Source organism: Terrapene carolina, unplaced genomic scaffold (assembly GCF_002925995.2).
Source record: "Terrapene carolina triunguis isolate 2854851 unplaced genomic scaffold, T_m_triunguis-2.0 Scaffold96, whole genome shotgun sequence".
In the NCBI taxonomy this organism is placed as follows: Eukaryota; Metazoa; Chordata; order Testudines; family Emydidae; genus Terrapene; species Terrapene triunguis.
Window position 1 is genome coordinate 17,280,372 of NW_020664447.1, and position 24,967 is coordinate 17,305,338.

At 39.6% G+C, this 24,967-nt stretch overlaps 1 protein-coding gene across 1 annotated transcript in view; it reads right to left on the reverse strand.

Annotated features, from left to right (window-relative positions):
• Nucleotides 1-24,967, reverse strand: part of NELL1 (neural EGFL like 1) — a 437,981-nt gene that overhangs the window by 37,425 nt on the left and 375,589 nt on the right. The window contains exon 16 of the mRNA XM_026651341.1: nt 4,078-4,218. Coding sequence (XP_026507126.1) covers nt 4,078-4,218 — 141 coding nt within the window. The remainder of the gene's footprint in view (nt 1-4,077; nt 4,219-24,967) is intronic.

Genomic DNA, 24,967 nt, shown 5'->3' on the forward strand with positions numbered 1-24,967 from the left:
GCAGCAGATGGCTTAGAAAAGCTATTTAATTAAAAAAATCCCATCAATTTCACATTCCATTTACTGCTTACACATGGTGAGAAAACTGTCTCACCTCGTGAACTTCCAACACACTGTGCAGGTCAAAACGAGGGCAGTTTGCTTTGAAGAAAGCACACTGCTCTTCAATCTTCTAAGTATATCATGGAATGTAACATTTTGGGCTCAGTTCTGCCCTTACTACATGAGCACAACTCCCATCATCTGCAACTCGGACTACTGACTTTAGCAGGTAGTGCACCCATCTATAAAAGAGGAAATTGGACAATTCAAAATTGTGACAACACTGGACTAAATACATTCTTGGTGTAGACTGTAGACAGTGGAATTACAATCATGGTTTGGTCCAAGGCCTTTATTACATTTGTTACCAGTGCTTACACAGCAGGATGGTAGGCATCTCTGAAATATCTGAGACAGGCAGGCATGAAGGAACTCTGTCCTTTATGCTTAGTACTCTTTGGGACCTTTTGGGGTTATTTCATGTTGCTTTACTTTGTGATAAAATTAGACTCTCTGACACTCCTTTTACAATACTTAAATAAATAGAGCAGAATTTTAAATATCTAAGAATATGTTTGAGTATAAATGACTTTCATGTGGAATTGTATCTATTAAACCATGAAATGCTGTGAAATTCATTATTTTTGACACAACCACCCTCATGAAATTGACCATTGGGAATTTATGTACATACATTGCCTGGTAGCAAGAGTCTGTTTAGGACAAAGCATAAAAAGCTAATATAATTTTGTTGGACAGTCTATAAAGTATTGCTTTTGAATGTTAATTGTAGATTTTTCTCTTAAATTATAGGCCCAGTCTTCCATCAAACTTCCACTAACTTTACTTAGCACAAAATCAGGCCTTAATTGGCTAATTTTTTTCTCAATGGACAACTGAAATTTACAATTTCTCATTTTTTATTAGTAGGGAGAACCTTCTCACTTGTGTATACAAAACAAAACCTCAAAATGCATTTACAGTGCAAAATAAAGTTTTTCATGGTAAATATATAGCATTGTCACAAATATCACCTTTATGGAAAACTCTCACAGAATTGAATAGGGATGAAATCAACAGAATTCTAAAGAAATCAAACAGAATTCTAAGAAGCTAATCTAAATCTCTCCTTTCTAAAGATTTTAAACCAAATGATAAAATTTAAAAGAGATATTATATCCCTGTTATAGAATTATATAGACAGGTTTAAAAGTTCTGTAAAGAAGATGTAATTCTCTATTAAATCTATCAGACTTTTCCGTAAAGGCAGAATTTTAAAATGAATATTACTTTAGCACCTTCAAATTTAACATTTATCTATGGAATCTGGACTGATTCTGATCTAATTTACACAATGGGAAGAAACTGCACTGAAATCACTGGTTTCCACAGGCGTAAAGAGTGGCACAAGGGCCTAAACCTGCTCCCATTGGAAGTCAAGGGCAAACTCCCATGGATGTCAATGGTGCTGAATCAGGCCAGAGATCAGACTCAAACTAGCATCTTTTCCATTGAATCAGAGAGGAAATATACAGAATCTACATCATTTTGAAAGAACACAGTCCACACATACAGCCAAACCAGAGTCCTGGGGCCACCAGGAAGAAAGGAGATGCAGAGTTTGCTCAGCATGCATATCTCCTCATGTGGAACTTCCACCAGTATGAAAGATGTGAGCAAATCTCTGAGGGAGAGACAATGAGTGTAACTGGGAACTCGGGGTGGCTACACAGGAAAGTGAGTGGGTGCTGAAACTGAGCATCAAGGGGTTGAAGAGCCTGATGAGAGACAAGGGAGGGTAGAAATCAGAATGAGAGATAGTAGATTGAAAGCTGAAGGCACTGGAGGGGCATGCAGAGTGGAGATGATCCGGAACCTGAGCATATAGAAGCTGGATGTGGATGTGATATATCTTGACTTTAGCAAAGCTTTTAATATGGTCTCCCACAGTATTCTTGCCAGCAAGTTAAAGAAGTTTGGATTGGATGAATGGACTATAAGGTGGATGGAAAGCTGGCTAGATTGTCGGGTTCAACGGATAGTGATCAACAGCTTGATGTTTAGTTGGCAGCCGGTATCAAGCGGAGTGCCCCAAGGGGTCAGTTTTGTTCAACATCTTTATTAATGATCTGGATGATGGTATGAGTTGCACCCTCAGCAAGTTCATAGATGACACTAAGCTGGGGGGAGAGGTAGATATGCTTGAGGGTAGGGATAGGGTCCAGAGTGACCTAGACAAATTGGAGGATTGGGCCAAAAGAAATGTAATGAGGTTCAACAAAGACAAGTGCAGAGTCCTGCACTTAGGAAGGAAGAATCACATACAGGTCGGGGACTGACTGGCTAAGCAGCAGTTCTGCAGAAAAGGACCTGGGAATTATAGTGGACGAGAAGCTGAATATGAGTCAGCAGTGTGCCCTTGTTGCCAAGAAGGCCAATGGCATATTGGGCTGTATTAGTAGGAGCATTGTCAGCAGATCGAGGGAAGTGATTATTCCCCACTATTCAACACTGGTGAGGCCACACCTGGAGTATTGCGTCCAGTTTTGGTCCCCCCACTACAGAAGGGATGTGGACAAATTGGAGAGAGTCCAGCGGAGGGCAATGAAAATGATTAGGGGGCTGGGGCACATGACTTACGAGGAGAGGCTGAGGGAACTTGGGTTATTTAGTCTACAGAGTGAGGGGGGATTTGATAGCAGCCTTTAACTACCTGAAAGGAGGGTTCCAAAGAGGATGGAGCTAGGCTGTTCTCGTGGTGGCAGATGATGGAACAAGAAGCAATGGTCTCAAGTTGCAGTAGGGACGGTTTAGATTGGATATTAGGAAACATTATTTCACTAGGAGGGTGGTGAAGCACTGGAATGGGTTACCTAGGGAGGTGGTGGAATCTCCATCCTTAGAGGTTGTTAAGGCTCGGCTTGACAAAGCCCTGGCTGGGATGATTTAGTTGGTGTTGGTCCTGCTTTGAGCAGAGGATTAGACTAGATGATTTCCTGAGGTCTCTTCCAACCCTAATCTTCTATGATTCTATGAACTTGGGAGCAGGGCCCAAGGTGTTTATTGGGTGTGAGATTTTTTGTGGGGAAATTGCTACAAGGAACTATAGAAACTTACATTGTAGATTTTCCTAAGAACACAGTATTCAGAAGAATGCAACATAGCAGCTGGGGTATGTGTTTCTGTCTTGCCTCCTTGTCCTTTAGCCAAGGTCTCTTCAACACACTGCCATATGGAGAGGCAGTGAAGAGTCACATCTATGGTTGTGGAAGGGAAGTAATGTGGTGACAGAAGAGGTATATCCTGCTCAATATCCGCTCTGTGGTGTTCCCACTGCTTGGCACTTTTACATGCACTCTTGTGCCCCAGAAGTAAAGTGACCAAACCAAGTTTACACATAGCATATAAAAGTGGCAGAACCAGGACTTTATCCCTGGCATCTTGACTCCTGGTCCCCACTTTCAGAACTAGATCACAGAGCCTAACGATAGAACGGGATTCCTACACACTTTCAAAAATGCCTTCAATCTGTGTCCTTATGACCTTGTCCTCCAAATACAGTATGTACAGCATAGAAAGCATTTGAGGCTATTTGAATAGCCCTAAAAATAAAACAAGATAAATACAAATGATAATACACAATGAATAACACTGACTTATGATTAAATGTGTTCCCAAATCTTTGTGCTGAAATCTGAAAGCGATGGTTCATATTCTGTAGCCTGTCACACTTGCAAAACAACCTACAAGGGGCCCTGTTATTTACTTATGGTGATAAATGGCTAAGGACAGTAAGTCAGACGTTTGACCTCTGATTGTCCGTATTCCACATAACCATTCAGAAATGCAATGGTTCGGATCTCTTTTATCAATGTCTACATTGTATTACTACGGATGCTGATGATCTTAACAAATGGTTAGTTACATCCTAATTTTTGCCTTAAATATAATAACCATTCAGGACATGCTGTCTCAAATAGTCAGTGTATGACACCATGCAGAAGAAAAAAAAGTTCTATGCTGATCTTTGCTTACCAATACAGGATTCCCCGGAAAATGAGTAGGTTCCATTGTCATGGAAACCGCTTCTGCACTCACAGTGGTACCACCCTGGGAGGTTAACACAGCGTGAATGGTTGTGACACTCAATGATCCCCTCTGCACACTCATCAATATCTGCCTCAGAGAAAAACACAAGCCAGCCAGAAAATTAATTTCCTTTGACACCAACATTTTAGATGCTTTTTTTTTTAAAGTCTTCCTTTAAAATATGGATTGTATTTTGTTATGGTTCCAAACACACAGTTGGTTCAACAACAGCAAAAACAACAAGTAGGACATCTGAAACATAAAAAGTAAATAAAATTTTTACTATAATACGTAAATAAGGTGTTTTTATTCAGAGGTAAGGAACTATTTTTTCCATGTACATAAAACATTCTGAGGAAGATTCTCAACTGAGAATTTGGCCCTGTATCTTTTTCTGAGAATCCTGAAGTATCACTGTAGAATGAAAGCTTAATGATCTAAAACAAAATATGAGATCATTCTTGCTGCTGGTGGTGTTTTAAAGTGCTGTACAGGTGGTGTACAATTATGATCCTAAGGGCCCTACTCTACCACCATTACATGGAATATTATTTAACGACAAAAGTAGTCCTACTGGGTATGATCTCAATTCCACTAGGTCTGCTTTGTACTAGTCCTCCAGAGCAGTACAGACTTAAAATCATTGGCTCCATCCCTCTACGGATTCTCTTGGCATAGGGGAAATTTTCTGTTGGTGTAGGGCTGCTGTAGCGACTCCCATGATGCCTCTCCTGACCCCAAATATAGGTAGGATGGCCGGGCAAAAAGAATCATGGCTTGGAAGCCTCTGAGACTGGCTGATAGGTCCATGGCTCTACTTTAACTTTCCCTGGGAACCAGACCGGGTCACTAGCTTGGTCAAGGACTGAGGAAGGCCCTCTGGGCCCTAGAGTTTGGCTGGACCAGACAGTCTGATGCAGTGTGAGCAAAGGTGATAGAAATGGTCCTAATCAGTGTTAATAATATGCCTAATCTCCAAACTGGGCATCCCAGTACAGCCTGCAAAAGACAACAAATTTTCAGCAACTGGATTTCTGTTCTAGAGTTAATACTTGGCCACTGTACAGGACTTTATATGTTCAACAGACTTTACAAAAATTAACTAACACCTTGCTGAAATTACAATTTTCACACTGTTTCTGTGATGAAGGTTAATACATTGTAATAGCATGTGACAGAAAGAAAAGGCAATCATATGTTTCAGCTGCAGTTATAAGATCCTCTGGAAAAGAGTGAACAAATGGCAATATACCTGTAATTTTGTAGCAGTGGAAATATACAGAAAGTTTGATTCCCTGCAGAGTTCCAGTAAACATGTGTTGCTTTTACTAAGGATTTTTCTAAACCTTCTTTAACATCATAATCTGTAACAACCTTGGCTGATTAGTGCTGGCACCTGGCTGTTGTTCTCCTTTGAGCATTTATGCAGTATATTTTGGAGGGTTATAATTAAAATTAGCAAATTAATTTTATGTTAACCTTCCAGTAATTAAGAAGCTGTTATATTTTCATGATGTTCATAAAAAATGGTTTATTCTTCTGTTTAGCCAGAACCATTTTTAAAAAATCTTGGACAGTTTTCAGCACCGCTGTAGGGGATCTTTCCAATTATAAATGAATGTCTTTTCCTCAACAAGGATGAGCTGCTTTCATCCACTGAGAATTATTCCTATCTAGTCAACAGCATATAAAACAAGAATAAAAGCTTGTATCACAAACACAATGGAAATCTGCAGACTTTGGCCTCAATTCTGCCTTGAGCATGGATGCAGGGCTCTCACCCCTGGATTTTGATGCAAGACTGGGATCTTATTGAGCAATCTGAGTCTGATTCTTATCTCCATTTACAAATATTATACACCAGTGTGGCTCCATTGACTTCTGTGAAATTTATTCTGATGTAGACCAGTATAGATCAGAACCAAGTATTTTCCAAATTCAACTATATTTATTATTTTATATTAGCAGTGCACCACAAAAGGACAGATCCATCTTTCTTTTGTTTAATAATAGTATTTATTCTTGTTTAAATCTAACTGAGGAATCTAAACAAAGCCCCCTTTTCACTTTTGTGTTCATACTCTGCTTAAAAGTGAAGCAATGTAATTTTCTACAGTGCTGGCATACAACTACCATTTATTTCTAGCATTCTTCAACATCTGTCTAATAATAAAGTCAGCTTGTTTACTCTTTAAACTCTGTTGCTGCTGCCACCCCTCTGTACTTTATATTTTGTGGAAGCTAATTTTAGCGTAAAAACAATGTACAAATCTAACCATCCATCAATGATGAGCGCTGCTTGCAAATTCAGATGCTTTCAATTCATTATAGCAAATGGAATTTATAACCATGATCTTTTCACATGTCATGGCTGATGGAACAAGTTTAATCCTATTTGGGAAGTGCATGACTTTGCTACTGCAGGTTATTTGCAAATGAATCCTCCTTCTTGCTTCTTTTTCTTCCCTTGTATTGAATCCAAGAGCGCTCTGATCTAAAAATTGTTTACTTGGGTCAGTCCTTTACTTGACCTCCCCTCCCTTCAATTCTACTGTTTTTAATTTATGAAATCAATAGAGTTTTCCTAAAGTTTATCTCCAAAGCAGAGTCCCTTTGAAAGAATGTTTGATTTAGGTTTATGGTACAGGATGCTCATTAGCAGATTACTTTTTAGAGAGCTCTCCTGCTTAGAGCATTTGCTCCTATTTAAAGAATGGAGAAGAGAGTCAGAACATGAGGCTATGCACATTATGTTGGGAAAATTAAAATGATATCACTGATTATTTCTCGATTTGATTACTTCCTTAACCTACCAACACCATCTTTGTCTGTAGCTTCCTACAGGAATAGAGAAAAGGGTTAGACGATGAAATTTTGATAAACGTCTAGAGTACTGTATGCAAGGCAAAGGGGAAAATAAAAAGCAGCCTTTCCATTTGTCTAATGCATTACAGTTGGTTAGCCCGCACACTTGCACAAATGTCCACAAAGGCTAAAGAAAAAAAGAAAAGGCTCTTCAGCTGATCCTATTGTCCCTTACCCTATTTTTAGCAAGTCGTACATGGACAATATTTATGAATTTCTTCTGTAAATACTGAGTGATTTAAGAACAAAGAGGTCTTGGTAAACTGGGATGTTTTAAAGTATATAAATCATATAATGGAGACAGCAAGCCCACACTGTCAGGGGCATTGGCTAGATGACCTAGCTGGATATTTTCCATCTTATCGTACTATGGTTTTTGGAAGCACTTTTATGTGGGGTATTTGTATATAAGAAGATTTTGCAATATCTAATGGCTGGATAAGACGATTGGAAATCAAGCGATCTGGGTTCTATTCTAGGTTTGTCACTGGCCCCCTCAAATAAGTCACTTCACCCTTCTGTTTTCCTGTTTTCCCATCTTTATACACTCACATTAAGCACTTTCAGATCACTGGATCAAAGATGCCATAAGTACACAGTATTTATATGCATATGGTACACATATATCAGTGCCAGATTTTTTACTACAGTAAATGATTCAATTGCCTACAAAGCTATAGTGTGCGTATTATATATAGATTTCCAGACAAAAAGATGTGTTAAACGGAAGTAAAGGGAGGAAAATATATAGCAACAAATTAAGAATAAAAACAGTATTGTACAACAAAATTGTATTGATTCCCCAAACAAGTACTACAAAACTGTTCTGGGACTATGCCCTAACGCAGCTGTTGGGAAATGACTGCTGGACCTGTGCAGTCACAGGTCCATGTGCGCTGCTCCTCTCCCAGCCCACCCCAAACCAATGTTCCACATTCTCTGTATGTTAAGGGCACAGATCTCTGGAGAAGCACAAAAGTTCCACTACATTAATGCCCTCTGCAAGCATTTATGGGGGCAGGGAGTGGGAGGAAAGGAAAGGAGATAGTAGGATGCCCCCTTAAATATATAGCTTAATACAGTAAAAGCTGTTTTATCCAGCATGTTGGGGGAATGGGGGTGCTGGTAAGTGAAAAATTCCGGATAACTAAGAGGGAGGAAGTTTGGGTGTGGGAGGGGTTGCGAGGCTGGGGGTTGCGGCATGGGAGGGGGTGCAGGGCATGGGCTCTGGGAGGGAGTTTGGGTGTGGGACAGGGCTCAGGGCAGCAGGTTGGGGCACGGGAGAGGGTGTGGGGTGCTGAATCCGGTGGGTGCTCACCTTGGGTGGCTCCCCACAAGTGGCAACCTGTCCTGGTTGCTTCTAGGCGGAGGCGCGGCAGGCGGCTCTGCCCCCATCCTGCCCTGAACGCTAGCTCTGCAGCTCCCATTGGCTGGGAACCATGGCCAATGAGACCTGCGGAGGTGGTGCCTCCTCCTAAGAGCATCTCCTCCTGCGCCCCAACCCGCTGCCCTGAGTCCCTTTCAACACCCAAACTCCCTCCCAGAGCCTGCCCTCCACACCCCTTCCCACGCCCCAACCCCCTTCCAGCTCTGCACCAACCAGACTATAAACCAGAATCTCAATGGAGGTCAGAAATGCCAATTTATAGCGTTTTCCGGGTGGTAATGTGCTGGATAAAACAGCTTTTACTGTATATTCATCTTTATGAGGCTAATCCAAAACCCACTGAAAGCAATGGAAAGACACTCATTGACTTTTATGGACTTTGGATCAAGCGCTACATTTTTAAATATATAGTATAAAAAAAAATAGTGTGCATATGCAACCCAGCCAAATGAATATTCTTGTGGGAATCTCAACTTCTGTCTATCATGAATGTGTGACTTTCAGCTGTGTGGAACATTAAGTCTGCATTAATGTAATTTTTACATGTTCTATTTAACTCTAATTTAACAAGGGGCATTGCAGCTCTTCCCCCCCACACCACCCCGTGGTGCCCTTCTCCTCCCCACCTTTTTTCAGTGTAAGCCCTGCTCACAATGCCCATCTGGAAGGAGTTACTGTACAGCAGGTTCTAATGCATGCTTTTATCCCACTTGGTTATTTAACTGTCATTAGCACAGGATTGTTAATGGATCTGACAACACTCCAGTATGGTGATTTTGCAGAAGGTATGAAGTGGTGCATTTTTCCATTGTACAACAGGGACACCAGTTGGTTTTGAATGAGCTCTTGCAGGATGCTAATCCTGTCCTTTGAGGACAAGTCTGTAGTTTTTACTTTTACCATTCCAGCTTCCTGCATTATTCAGAGGGGTATTTATGCAGACATGATAAATAGGATAATTTACCTCAAAATAAAACACAATGGTTTCAGAACCCGATGAAAAATGGAGAATTAAAATAAGTCAATCTTCTAAAATGCTTCACCATATTTCTGTCATTATGTGATTATACTCTTATGCTGTTTTTACCAGAGGCTCTACACAAAATGAGACAGCAGAGTTTTTAAAATAAAAGCCTCTGTTCATCAAATTTCTAGAGTATTGCTGTTCATGTAAAAAAAAAAAAAGTATGAAATCCTTTTCTTTAGCTCTTTATTGAATAGGAGACTTGGTAAAAACAAAATTAAGGTATTTTCCAATTAATACAGCATCACAAAGGTCTCGGACATCCTAAACTGAAATCACACTCTTTGATTGTTAAGTATACTAATTCCAGGAGAGTATCATAGCTGTATGTTCCAAAGGAACATCACCCTAAAGAGTCTCTTCATCATAAAATCGCTTAATGACCATCCTTCTGGACAAGTGAGGCATGAATCCTATCTCCCTCCATTTTCATAAAATTAAGACAGGGAAAACTGAATATGGATGAGAGCTTTATGCAAATGTGATTCCCCCACACACCTCAGAGGAGACATGCACCCACTTCAAGAGGCCCTCCATGCTCCCACAGAATACAACTGCTTTGAAAAAAACGGCATGAAGCAGGGGCATGTGATCTGACTGTTACCCATTTGGCAGATTAATAAGCTAAAAATTAAAACAATAACCAACAGCCATTCCCCAAACCAAAAAAAACTTCAGACAAACCAACCCCCTAAAACCTTACTTGGCCAAATTCAGTCCTGATGTAAGTGGCCATCACTCCTCTAGTTTCAACAGTTGCATCTGCTTATCTCAGGATTGAATTTGGTCTATTATTATGGTACTACCTTTTCTGTTGGCCCTGGTGCCCCTTTCCAGCTGGCATGAAGAAATTATGCTTACTCTCAAATGTTTATAATGAAAACTGCAATTCTGTCATTAGTGGTCACCCTTTAAAACCTGCCAGTTTTGCTTTAGAGGAAAATGTAAGTTTACTACACTATCTGCAGCATTCTCTACACGTCTAGATTTTTTACTATAGGAGTAAATACCTACAATAGTGATAATACTCAGGTAAAGTAATTTAGTTATCTGAACCAATAGACAGCATTCTAATGGTAACAACTGAATAAGGACTAATGAGTGTTTCTCAACCTTGAGAAATCAGCTCACACCTATCAGTACATTACAGAATCACAGATATTTGAGATAGAAAAGAGCTACTAGGTCATCTCAACCTCTTTCCCATTCAACATTGTTCCCTAGAGTCTATTTTTGTCTAATCTAGTTTTAAATGTTCCAAGTGATGGAGCTTCAACTGCTTTCTGGTGGAAGCTTGTGGTTATCTTTGGAATAGTCACTCAAGGGAAGTTTTCCTTCTCCATCGAGCCTTACTTTTAACTTTCTTAATTTCATCCCATTAAGAGATAGTGAGCAAGTTGTCTGCACCAAATGGTGCTAACATTCTTTCCTTTTTCTCTTTCCCCTACTCCATACTTGTGGCACTTTTCAAGTCGTGATTTTAGTTATGCCATATTTACGTTGGGCTTTATCCTACAGTCCTTACTCTGGCAGTGGCAGTTTGTTCTAGGTAACAGTGTAGGATCAGGCTTCAGGGCTTGAGGACAGGGAAGTAAAATAAAAAGCTGCAGTTTGTAAATATAACAAATACAACTCATGTTCATGATGTCCCAATAAAAACTGAATATATGTAGCAGCTACATGGTACTTCAGAGGTAGATGGTGTGCCCAGGCACCTATTACAGTTAAAGAGCAGCTGTAACGTAGTTATTGTGCAACTGTGGATTAGTGTTATCAGGATTGTTAATCAGCTGGAAAATGTGTGTGTAAATTTAAAAGTATTAGTTTAACCCAAGAGCAGATTAACTGAAGCTATCAGGATAACAGACTATTGGATGCCAGCAATTTTTAAGATTAGTTCTTTTAATATATCACACCTCATTTACTGAAATCCATTTTTATAAACACTCCAAACTGATTTCTTTATCAGTTTAGTGCATGTCTCTTCATATTAGTCTATTTGTATGCTAAATCTGCAGTACACTTGAAGGCTGCAATTTAAAAGTCGCTGAGCTAGCCAGATGGTTGTCAATTCACAATATATTATCTAAGACAAAGTTTTGGATTCTTTCATACCAAGCACAAAGACTTATTTAGGAAACACGAATACTGCCATAGTATTTAATGGAAAATTTTAGCAGCCAATTATCAGGGAATGAGAGTAACCATAGTAGTCCACAATCAAGGTTGTATTTGAGTTTCTGATATGAACTAGATTTTAGCCATTCCTCTGTAAGCCACAAAGAAATATTGGCTTCAAAGTTGGTAGGTTATAGGGTTTCCTATAGTAGCGTAGGTAGGTAGGTAGTATTCCTGTTTTACAGATGGAACAACTGAGATACAAAGAGTTAAGTGAGTCACCCAAGGTTACACAGAAAACTTATGATAGAGCCAGGAATAGACTCCAATCTCTTGATTCACAGACCAGTGTCTTAACAGTGAGGTCATCCTTCCACCACATAATTACTATAAAGCCGATACTTAAACAACCAAACAGACGCAAGGCTGTGCAGTGTTACCTGTACTGGTGAGTCATCAGCAAAAATTGGTTCAATTTTTAAAGATATATTGGAAATCTTGGCCCTTGAAAATCAATTCAGTTAGGCCACAATACTGTTATACCTGCATGTGCAATACCCAAGCAGTGCTACAGTATACTAGATAGGAGCACTAGGACAAAAACTGCTTGGGAATGAAAGAACAAAATTAATAAGGGAGATCCATTCTAATCCACGATGACCATAGCAGACACCTTTAGCACCAATCTTGCCATATTACCTGTATTTAAAACTAAAAAGACAACTTGTTTGCTTCTAGAAGCAAAAATCATCATTGACCACAAATTTCATTGATCTAGTGTATGGAATGAGGAGAACATAACAGTACCCATATTGGGTCAGACCAATGGTCCATCTAGTCCAGTATCCTTTCTTCCAGCAGGTGCCAGATGCTTCAGAGGGAATGAACAGAATAGGGCAATTATCAAGTAATCTATCCTCTGTTGCCAGCTTCTGGCAGTCACAGGTTTAGGGTAACCCAGAGCATAGGGTTGCATCCCTGACCATCTTACCTAATAGCCATTGATGGACTATCCTACATGAATTTATATAATTCTTTTTTTTTTTTTTTTAAACAGTTATACTTTTGGTCCTGGCAGTGAGTTCCACAGGTTGACTGTGCGTTACGTGAAGAAATACTTCCTTATGGTTTTTTTTAAACCTGCTGCCTTTTAATTTCATCCAGTGACCCCTGGCTTGTATCATGTGAAGGGGTAAATAACACTTCTTTATTCACTTTCTCCACACCAGTCATGATTTTACTGACCTCTATCATATCCCCCTTGGTTGTCTCTTTTCTAAACTGAACAGTCCCGGTCTTTTTAATCTCTCCTCATATGGAAGTTGTTCCAAAACCCTAATCATTTTTATGACGTTTCTCGGTACTTTTACCAATTCTAATATATCTTTTTTTTTTTTTTTTTTTGAGATGAGGTGACTAGAACTGCATGAAGCATTCAAGTTATGGGCATCCCATGGATTTATATAATAGTATTATATTTTCTTTCTTTTTATCTATCCCTTTCCTAATGATTCCCAACATTCTGTTAGTTTTGACTGCCACTGCACATTGAGCAGATGTTTTCAGAGAACTATTCACAATGACTCCAAGATCCCTTTCTTGAGTGGTAACAGCTAATTTAGACCCCATCACTTTGTGTGTATAGTTGGGATTATGATTTCCAATGTGGATTACTTTGCACTTATCAACATTGGATTTCATCTGTCATTTTGTTGCCCAGGGCACCCCGTTTAGTGAGATCCTTTGTAACTCTTTGCAATCTGCTTTGGACTTACTATCTTGAGTAAATTTGTATTGTTTGCAAAATTTGCCACCTCACTGTTTACTAGATCATTTATGAATAAATTGAACAACACAGATACATAGGGGACCCTGCTATTCATCTCTCTCCATTGTGAAAACTGGCCATTTATTCCTATCCTGTGTTTCCTATATTTTAACCAGTTACTGATCAATAAGAGGACCTTCCCTCTTATTCCATGACTGATTACTTTGCTTAAGAGCCTTTGGTGTGGGAACTTATCACAGGCTTTCTGAAAGTGCAAGTAAACTATATCAACCGGATCACTCTTTTTCACGTTTGACACCTTCAATGAATTTTATTAGACTGTTGAGGCATGATTTCCCATTACAAAAGCCGTGTTGACTCTTCCCCAAAATATCATGTTCATCTGTGTGGCTGATAATTCTGTTCTTTACTATAATTTCAACTAATTTTCCTGGTACTAAAGTGAGGCTTACCAGCCTGTAATTGCCAGGATCACCTCTGGAACTTTTTTTTTTTTTTTTTTTAAATAATCAGCGTTGTATTAACTGTCCTCCAGTCATCTGGTACAGAGGCCAATTTAAGCAATCGTTTACATACAACAGTTAGTAGTTGTGCAATTTCATATTTGAGTTCCTTCAGAACTCTTGGGTGAATACCATCCAGTCCTGGTGACTTTTCACAGTTACATTTATCAATTTGTTCCAACACCTCCTTTACTGACACTTCAGTCTGGAAGAGTTCCTCAGATTTGCCACCTAAAAAGATTGGCTCAGGTGTGGAATCTCCCCTCACATCCTCTGCAGTGAAGACTGATGCAAAGAATTCATTTAGCTTCTCCCCAATGGCTTTATCTTCCTTGAGTGCTTCTTTAGCACCTCGATCATCCAATGGTTCCACTATTTTGCAGGCTTCCTGCTTCTGATGCATTTTAAAAAAAATTGCTGCTTTTTTTTTTTTGGGTCATTTGCTAGTTGCTCTTCAAATTCTTTTTTGGCCTGCCTAATTATACTTTCACACTTGACTTGCCAGAGTTTATGCTCCTTTCTATTTTCCTCATTAGGATTTGACCTCCAATTTTTAAAGGATGCCTTTTTGCCTTTATTTACCTCTTTTATACTGTTGTTTTGCTATGTTGGCATTTTTTGTTCCTCTTACTGTTTTGTTTTATTTGGGGGTATACATTTTGTTTGAGTCTATTATGGTGTTTCTAAATAGTTTCCATGCAGCTTGCAGACATTTCACTCGTGTGACTATTACTTTTGATTTCCATTTAATTAGCTTCCTCATTTTTGCATAGTTCTCCTTTTTGAAGTTAACTGCTACTCTGGTGGATTTCTTTTGTATTTTCTCCCCTATAAGGATGTTAAATTTCATGACATTATGGTTGCTATTCCCAAACAGTTGGCAAATAGTGGAGCAGATTTAGGAATTTAGGAATAAATCAAGAATTGCCTCTCCCCTTTTGAGTTCCAGAACTAGCTGCACCAGGAAGCAGTCATTAATGGTGTCTAGAAATTTTCTCTCTGCATCCCATCCTGAGGTGGCATGTACCCAGTAAACATGAGGATAGTTGTAAATCCCTCATGATTATTAGGTTTTCTGTTTTTTTAGCCTAATTTCCCTGGGCATTTCACAGTCATCTTCACCATTATGGCTTGGTGGTCGGTAGTATATTTCTACAGCTATACTCTTATTATTCAAGCATGACATTTCTATCCATAGAGATTCTATGATACTGTTTGGTTCATTTAAGATTTTTACTATATTTGACTCTGTGCTTTCTTTCACATATAGTGCCACTCCCCCACTAGCATGACCTACTTTGTCATTCCCATATAATTTGTACTCTGGTATTTCTGTGTCCCATTGATTATCATCATTCCTTCAGTTTTTGTGATGCCTATTATATCAATATTCTCATTTAATACCACACACTGTAATTCACCCAACTTAGTACTTAGGCTTCTAGCATTTGCATACCAGCACTTATAAAATTTGTCAATATGTAGCTGTCTGCCTTTATGTAATGTAATTGAATGGGACTCTTTTTTGTTTCTCAGTTTCTACCTGTACTTTATCAACTTCTAGCCTCTCCTCTTTACTATGATATAGAGGATCCTCTTTAATAAATCCTCCCTTAAGTGAGGTTTCTGTCCGCACCTGTGGGCTTTCCCCGAGCCTTTAGTTTAAAAACTCCTCTAGGAATGCAAAAACATAGTTTACGTTTCTAATAAACTAGATCAAAACTGACTAGAGAAGTTAGGAGAAAATGATTCCACCCAAAAAAGGTGGAGAGAGATGTGCCTTAGCTGCAATGTTCACAACTGGATGTGAACTTCCCAGAGTTCTGGGGTGCTTGCATCTGGAGTTTTGGTCTGGTTTATTAGAAAAATAAGGGCTAGCTTTGAAGTTCAGAAATGGAACCTGATCTGAACCTTCTGTTACACTACAAATTAAGGGACTTAGCACTCTTACCAGAGATCGTAAATGTTGACAACAGTTGCCTAACAAAGGTAGCTGAAAGGATAATATCTGAGGGAATGAAGAAAGTGATTGTCTCAGAGGAAATTGTTACTTCACAGCGAGTTCTTAAATTAAGTGAATGATCCATGGTGTAACTCCATTCACCAGTGAAATCTGGGAATTACACAGTGGATGAATTTGGCCTCTTATGCATTAGCATACTGACAGACCGTATTCCACATAACCTTTGATGCACCAACTGCCCAGCAATAAAGTGCTCCACAAACAATGTTCAAATGACAGAGTTCTCTGGTGGAAATAGCTTCATTGATAAGCCTTAGCATTGTTATACTGCTGAAAGGACACTATCCCATGGGCAATCTTCAGGTGTACTACCAGCTAATATATCACTAAACCCAGCACTTAAAATGTTTAAGTTCAATATCACAGAGGAGTGGGAATAGCTAATTATCTCATCTAGTCCCATCCTGTGACAGTGCAGAAATGTTCCCTACAAGATATTCTTCAGTGTTTTTCCCAGTTTAATGTCAAAAAGACTTGTGATGGAGCTCCTACCACTTCACTGGAAAGCTTACATCCACATTATTAGGAAGTTCTCTTGATTAGTTTGAGCCTTGTCATAAGAGAATATTGTTGAGACTAAATAACACTTTTCAAAACAGAGAGACAGAGTGGGTGAGGTAATATCTTTTATGGGACCAACTTCTGTTGGTGAGAGAGACAAGCTTTTGAGCTTACACAGAGCTCTTCTTCAGGTCTGCGAAATGAACTCAGAATGTCACATCTGAGTACAAGGTGGAACAGTCTGTTTAGCATAAGTAGATAACACGTCAAGGGAACAAATGGTAAGCTCAAAAATATGTCTCTCTCACAACAGAACACCAACAATACCACAGCATACTTTTCAAAACAATTTCACTATTAACAGGAGGCAGCAGTTGGTAAGAAAACGATAAAAGGCAAATTATTTCCACTAAGAAAAGTGTCAGCTGTCATCCTCAAAACTCCTGTATCTAACCCTAAGATAAGAAAAGAAGCCAAATGCTAACTTAAATGTATATAGTACCCATGCCCTATAGACAGCTCCAGTCTCTTTAATAAGCCTCCAAGCCAGTTGCATGTTAAAAAAAAACAAACACTATTTTTTTAAGCTTCAGGAGAGCATTTTCAATAGTCTTAAACTTTCCAAAGCACTGGAATGGGTTACCTAGAGAGGTGGTGGAATCTCCTTCCTTAGAGGTTTTTAAGGTCAGGCTTGACAAAGCCCTGGCTGGGATGATTAGGTTGGGGATTGGTCTTGCCTTGAGCAGAGGGTTGGACTAGATGACCTCCTGAGGTCCCTTCCAACCCTGATATTCTATGATTCTATGAAATAAATCCACAAACAGATAATGCAAAAAGCCTTCCAGAGATCATTCGTGGTTAGTGTTCATGGAATAAGCATGTTTATTTTTCATAGAGGAGAGGCTACAAAGAAAGACCATTTGAAATGTCAGACTGTGAAGGGCTGGAAGGATTGCTTGGAGAAAATTAAACAGACCATACAGCTAGGGTGACCAGATGAGAGGAAGAAAATATCGGGACACATGGGGGGGAGGGGATCCGCCGGCGGAGCAAAAAAACAAAAAAAAAAACAAGTGCTGCCGGCGGAGTGAAGTATAGGGACAAAGATCGGTTGGGACGCGGGACAAACACCTAAATATCGGGATGGTCCCGATTTTATTGTCTGACGTCTGGTCACCCTACATACAGCACACACATCGGTGGCATTCTAGTTGCCTTGTGTGCACAATGGCAGTACGAGCCTCTCTCTGTTGTGCCCTGCTTGGAACCACACTCACCCCAATGGTGTTAAAGCTTCCTCTGTAGCCCATTTGCATTTCTCAACATGCACTATAATGAAAGCGGTTTTCTGCAGAGCATATCCCACACACAATCCAGTCAATACATTCAATATCTTTTTCTTTTGTTTATTACATCTTCTTGTTTGGGAAGTCTGAGAAGTTGAAACTAAAGTTAGTTGGAGAAAGTTCGACAAAGCCATATCCTGCTGGATTAGGCAGTTCCAGCTGTATCAAGTGCTTTGTGAAACCAATTGATTTCACCAGAACTTCATTTTGGAAGAAAACTGAAAAAAAAATTGTCAATCAAAATGTCCCATTTTAACATCTTTCGAATGAAACATTTTGATTTTTCATTCTGAAATTACTTTTTATTTAACATTTTGTTTTCTTTTGTATCATATATTACAAAATAATAGACAATCAAAAAGTCAAAATCAAAACTAAAAGTTTAGATCAACCCAAAACTATGTTTCCCCCCAGCATTTTCCTTCCTGGACAATGTCAAAATTTTTGATTTTCATTCCATATTGGAACAAAGACATATTTGGAACTCTCAAAATTCTTTGCAAAATGGAATTTTTAATCACCGAACAGCTCTAGTTTAAACTAAAGAATGAGTAAATGTAAGAGACTGTTAGGTGATGTGTCTGTTAATGTATCTAGATGAAAATCCAGAGAAGAGTGGAGTAGTGAGTGTTTTAGTCATTAGCAAATATCCAGGATTAGAAGCTGAAAGTCACTGTTGTCTTTTTTTTTTTTTTTTTTTTTTGAAAAACACTAAGAGGATTCTATTTTCCCAAATATAATTAACCATTTCCAGAGTAGAAAATGTGCATCTGGGGTGTGCTCTCACTCTTGTTTTTTAATTAGGAGCTGAATTTTTAACTTTACTAAACCATTCTGTGTTAGACTTTGATCAAACTCAATTCTCTCAGAGTAGATGCTACTTCAGACATCAATAATTCCAATTAAACCAACACAGAGATATGATTTCATCATTTCTCTAAGCAATTAAAAAGGCACAACTGAAATAAGTGGAAAATCCTGCAAGAGAAGCCAAGGCACTTGTCAAGTTTTAATAATAAAAAAATATTTTGCACTTATATAGCACCTTTCATGCAAAGATCTCAGAGCACTTTATGAGCACTAAATAATAATAGTGCCTCACAACACCCTTATGAGAAAGGTAAGGGGAACAATGAAGCCTTGCTTACTTGATTATCCAAAGAATGTTCATATCCAACATGGAGTTATAGTTCCCGGTGTATGTTAAATGAATAAGAAGTCCTCCACTCATCAAAACCTCATTTATCCAAATTAAGATGTGTCTCCTTCGTTTCATTTGGGTAAACAAAATTTTACTACACCTCTACCCCGATATAATGCAACCCGATATAACACGAATTCGGATATAACGCAGTTTCACCTATAACGCGGCAAGATTTTTTGGCTCCAGAGGACAGCGTTATATCGGGGTGGAGGTGTATATGTAAGCATGATTTTGTTCACCACGGAAATTCAGTCAGTTCTGAGGTTGAACACTGTTGCTAGTCAACAGCATTAAATAAAGTAAGATTAAAAGGAATTCAGATGAATACAAAATTTCTCATAATAGCTGCTTTTCTTCTTCCTTGAACTTTGGAGCAGAACAACTCAATCTGTCAAAACTTAGTAGCTTTGCCTATGACAGCCATCCTGCAAACACATCCTAAGTTTTGCAACCGTTCTGCAAAAGCTGACAACTGAAATTAGGTTTTATTAAAATTAGAATGGGAAAAAATAGTCCAGAATTTTGTAGAACTTCAATGAGTTTAGTGCTTTTCAAAGGAAGTTGGGTGCCCAAGCTGAAGGGAGATACCAATCTCCCACTTGGGATTCTCCCGCTTGGGATTCACAGCCATGAACCTTCTCCTGAAGTTAGGTATCTAAGCCCTTTCTCAAATAAAACTGAGGAGGAGGAGACGGTAAGTGCCCTAACCATTGAGTTATAGAGTCGTTCTCACTCTCTCTTTAGCCCAATGACTATTTAAGTATGTCCTATACAGTGTAACAGCTTCAACACTAGAGACTGAGAGGACCCCTCCTCCCCCTTCTGAATATCCTAGAGCCACATGGCTAGGGCATTCACATTGCAGATGGAAGACCCCGGTTCAAGTTCCCTCCTAGAATCAGGCAGAGTGGGGATTTGGACCAGCATCTCCCACATCTTGAGTGATTGCTTTAACCACTGGGCTTTTGGGTATAAGAGGGAGGGCGGCAGCAGCATCACTGTTTATTGCAGGTTAGGCATGCTGTGAGTAGGTCAATAAAATTGGACCCTGCAGATGAGAGAGGTGGGAGAATTCTTAGTGTGTGAATTCTGCTAGGGCTTAGGGGTGAGTTAGGCGCTGAGCAGTTTGACAGCGCTAAATTTGGTGGCTGTGGGCATTCCCATCTGCAGAAATTTACATGTTGAGGGTGTAATAGAATGCTAAAATGTATTATACAGTTCACCCACTAGGTGGCGCTATGTGTCACATACCGGGACCTGGGCTGGTAATAGCTATAGTCACCAATGTATTAAAGAATATCATGTAAGACACACCCCTAGCTTCTCTCTCTATAAAGGAAGCTCTGTAGTCAGACCATATCAGGTACGAGAGTCTGACCTGCTAGTAGCAGCCCTGCAATCTACCATGTAAAAGAGGTATTTGCCAGAAGAGACTTATCAGTGAAAACTTAGGTGCCTGGTGATTTTAGGTGCTTACAGAGCTAGGTGGTGGTTTTGTTAATGAGGGGAGCTGGCATAAATGTTGGATTTAGGTGCCTAAAGTAGAAGTTAGGAGCTTATGTCCCCCTTGTGAATCTAGCCTCCAGCATCTACCTCCGAAGGTTATGAAGATTAGATAATGGATATATGGCACAATATCAGTACTACAAATGCATTTGTGTATATATACACACTGCCTTTGATTTTCAGTGCTTTACTCTATGGGTGCTCAACTTGAGCTATGGCAAGTTGGACGCCCACTTACTGAAGCATTCAAAATAAATAGCCTTTTTTGAAAATGTTGGGATACGCACATACCGCAGACATACACACTGTCTTTAGGAGGAAGAATTTTATTGTCTGACAAAATAATTTTTCATCAAAAGCTAAAATCTCTATACAACTGTCTCATTAAACATCCCAAATGGCTCCTGGATTTTTATTCCTAATTACAATGGGTAATTTATTCTTATACAAAGTCTACATAATCCTTTTATGACAACTACATTTCTCACCATGTATCATAAAATCCTAACCAAGACTTACAGTTGTAACACGGCACTAGACAATGACAAGATTGTGGCTCATGTCACAATAAAAAAAAAATGAGTAGCATAAGTTAGAATAATGTTATATGTCTACACACCTTTAAAGTTCAACAATTATGTCTGCAAAAGGGAAATATCATTTTGTAACAAGACTGGAACTATTTCACCTGAAACAATGATTAACTGAGCTGCAGTCAAATGCTGGAAAGGAAGAACACGAGGGATGATGATCAGAGCAAGGAGAATGTTAAGCTTTTCCAAAAGTTGGAAATATGACTTGAGCCAGCAAGTGTAAATGGGTAGGAAGTTTTATCATCACCATTGTGTGCTGAGACAGCACGGTATGCTTTTGTGAAGCCGATGGGGCTTGAAAACCATCAGAAAAGTTGCTACTCTCTCTGCATAATACTGACCCCTTGCAAAAGTCAGTCCTAAAAAAAGAACTCAGATGAACTCTCTATTCTGAAGGTACCTGATATAAAATATATTTTAAAGCTTGTACACTTTCATTCTCAAAGGATTTCTGGATCACAGACAAAAGCAAATTTGTATGTAAAGGCAGAGGACTCGAATCTATTTAAAACAACTACAAAAATTCATAGCCTTTTAAATGCAGCAATGTAGAAAGTATTTCGCTGTCTGCAATGAGGCCTTCAGACTAATAGTGAAATAAATATGAGGACATGACTGGGAAGATCCATGGTTCTAGAGCTTGGCGTTGCCAGTCCTTGAGGGACTGACGCATCGCCACCACCACCCAACAATTTTGGCAAATTCCTGATTGACAGGCTGTGAGCCTTGTGAGCCCAAGCACCACATGATGTGTCACCCACAGAGGGCCTGACTAGCAGTGCTCCCAGGGTCCCTGATTGTCCAAATACACTACCTAATCCTGGAGGAAATGCCTGGAAGTTGTCTGTGCAACTAGGTGGAGCCCCAGCTAGCTGCTATGACAGACCTTTCTCCAGCTTTGCTACACTCTGCTCCAGGCCAGCTCCCTTTCCTAACTCCTGGCCCTTGAGGCTGGTTCTGGGCTCTGATTCTGGGCTCTGGTTCTGGGTTCCTGACCGTGCCCCAACCATGACAATGATAAAGTGGACAATTTTGATTTCGTTTGATACTTTCTTGTTAAAGTTCACAAATCCTACAAGCTCTGTTCTAACTTATTAAATATAGCAAGGAGAGGTCTTCATTACTTACACACAAGCTACATGATCCACAAAATACACATGCTTTACATTGAGTTTTTCTATCTTATATTTTTTTTTCCAAAGTGGCAATTGTGTTTTGTTAGAAATCATTTCTTATACTCCTAGGGCCATTTCCTCAGTGGAGCTACCCAGTTTATACTTACTGTGGATTTGACCCTGTCCTCCAAAATTTTCAGCTACCAAGATGTTTTTAGTTCAAAGGCCATCTGCAGCTTGAACACCATAGCTCAGCAATGTATCCAAACATACATCTTAATTATAATCTGGCTCAATACCACTGCTGAGAAAAAGGCCACAGACTTTAAAATGTTGACTTCACTCATTTTAAAATGGTAATGTGTCCCAATATTTTAACCAGGAGCTCCCATAAAAATATCCCTCTTATTCTGTGATAGCAAAGATGACTGTTTTGACTGGGCCATCTGAGTAGGTTGGAAGATTGACGAATACCCAAGGACATGCTATACGGGGAGTTATCAGAAGGAACAAGAACAACAGGATGTCCCAAGCTTCGCTATAAAGACACATGCAAGCGAGATATGAAGGAATTTGGAAATGATCCTGACCAATGGGAAATCTTGGCAAGTGATCGTAAAAAGCGGCACCATCGTCTCGATCAGGGTATCGTATCAAAGTCCATGACAGAAGCTGGCTCCTACAGCTTGAAGAGCAAAGAGCCCATAGGAAGCAAGCAGCTCCCAACCAAAATCTATACATTTGCAATAACTGCCAAAGATCATACAAATCTTGGACTGGACTAGTCAGTCACATGAGACATTGCATACCATCTCCATCATAGGCTGCAATTCTCACCGTCTCTTGTAGACAAAAGGATGTGAAGGGGCATTTACGTGGAGACCAGAAGGGGATGAGAAACCAGGGAATCTTTTACATTCTTTTTTCCATTTAAACCAAATTGTCATCTTATAACCAAGGAGGGAAGCAGCCCTGCTTGGCAAACAAATTTGTTTTAAGTGCATTTGCAGCAAAACAGTTCTTTATTTCTAAAAATTAGTGTGTGTAGATTGATGATGTACCACAGAATTCATCTTGTAATTACAAATAAAAGTTTTGAGGCTAAAGTCACCAGAAATATTTTGAAAATACTGGCTATTTATTGCAATCTCATGCATTCCAATGGCAAAATATTTGCTGTTCACAACTACCCCAAGGATAAGTCAGCTCTGGCAGGGAGGATTTAGCTGCATTCAGTGAGTGAGCTAAATGCCATCAGAGGCAGTCCAACCTTCCCTTCAGTTTGGTGGCAGAATTTTACAAGGGGCTTATGGGAGCCCCTGAAAGGCCCCTCCAGCATTTAATTAATTTAACCCGTTGTGATGGTGCACCCCATAAGGCTTTATGGAAATATGCTTATGAATGTATATATGACATAACGAATATGTTTTATGATACATATGCCATGTAACATATCGCTGTAAAGGTTATGATCTACTGAATCTATTCATCCGATTTGTATGCATGTATCATTTTTGTATTTGAAGTTATGAATATTGGCTGTGTACTTGCTTGATTTCTAAGTAGTAAAGCATTTGGTGAGCTTCTTGAGAAAGGAATGTGCAAATTAAGTGCCCAATCAAGAACCACTTAAAGGACCATGAATCTTGGAAGGCTCCAACCCACATAAGAAGTCTACCTGAGGACGTTCAGGGTATCATGTAAACAATGGCTGCTGCCTGTAAAAACTGAGTCATGCATGGACATGTGACTTGCCCATGTAACTCCAAAACTCCATCTTGGAGCTGGACTTTGCATAGAAGAGAGGAAGGGGTCTCCACCCACAAGAGAAAGTCTATTTAAACCCCTGGGAGAACCCTCCATTTTGTCTTCAGCTGGCTAAAGAGATAGCCTCTCCACCCCGAAGGATACCTGAAAGAAACTGGAACAAAGGACAGTAACTACAGGGGGTGTGAGTGATTGCTGGACCCAGACTAGAAGGAGACTAATCTGTACAGGAAAGCTTCCTGGAATTCTTCTGAGAGTGAGGTTTTTATCTGTATTTCATCTTCTTACTGTATTAGACAGACTTGTGTGTTCTATTTTATTTTGCTTGGTAATTCACTTTGTTCTGTCTGCTATTACTTGGAACCACTTAAATCCTACTTTCTGTATTTAATAAAATCACTTGACTTATTAATTAACCCAGAGTATGTATTAATACCTGGGGGAGCAAACAGCCATGCATACCTCTCTATCAGTGTTATACCGGTAGAGAGTGAACAATTTATGAGTTTACCCTACAGGGTAAAACAAATTTATTTGGGGTTTGGACCCCATTGGGAGCTGGGCATCTGAGTGTTAAAGACAGGAACACTTCTTAAGCTGCTTTCAGTTTAAGCCTACAGCTGTTAGGGGACGTGGTTCAGACCTGGGTCTGGGTTTGCAGCAGGCTAGCAGGCCTGGCTCAAACCAGGCAGGGCCCTGAAGTCCCAAGCTGCCAGGGCAGGAAAGCAGGGGGCAGAAGTAGTCTTGGCACATCAGTTGGCAGCCCCAAGGGGGTTTCTGTGATCCAACCCATCACACCCATGATTTCTGTTCTGGAAAAAGTTACTTTGATTCCAATATCTTGTATCCTTGACGTTAAATGGAAGCATTTTTACTACAGCCCACTACTGCCAACCATCCACTTCACATTCACCCTCTAGGAAAAAGTGAACATACAGCTGGAGAACATACAGCTGGAGGTTTACCCATTTCACAGAAGTGCTGCTGGCGTAGCCAGCAGTAGATAGTAGGCATGACTATTCCCAGTTTTTGCAAGCAAACATAAAGGGCCATATTACTGCTGATGTAAACTTGCACATCTCCACTGGGTTTTAC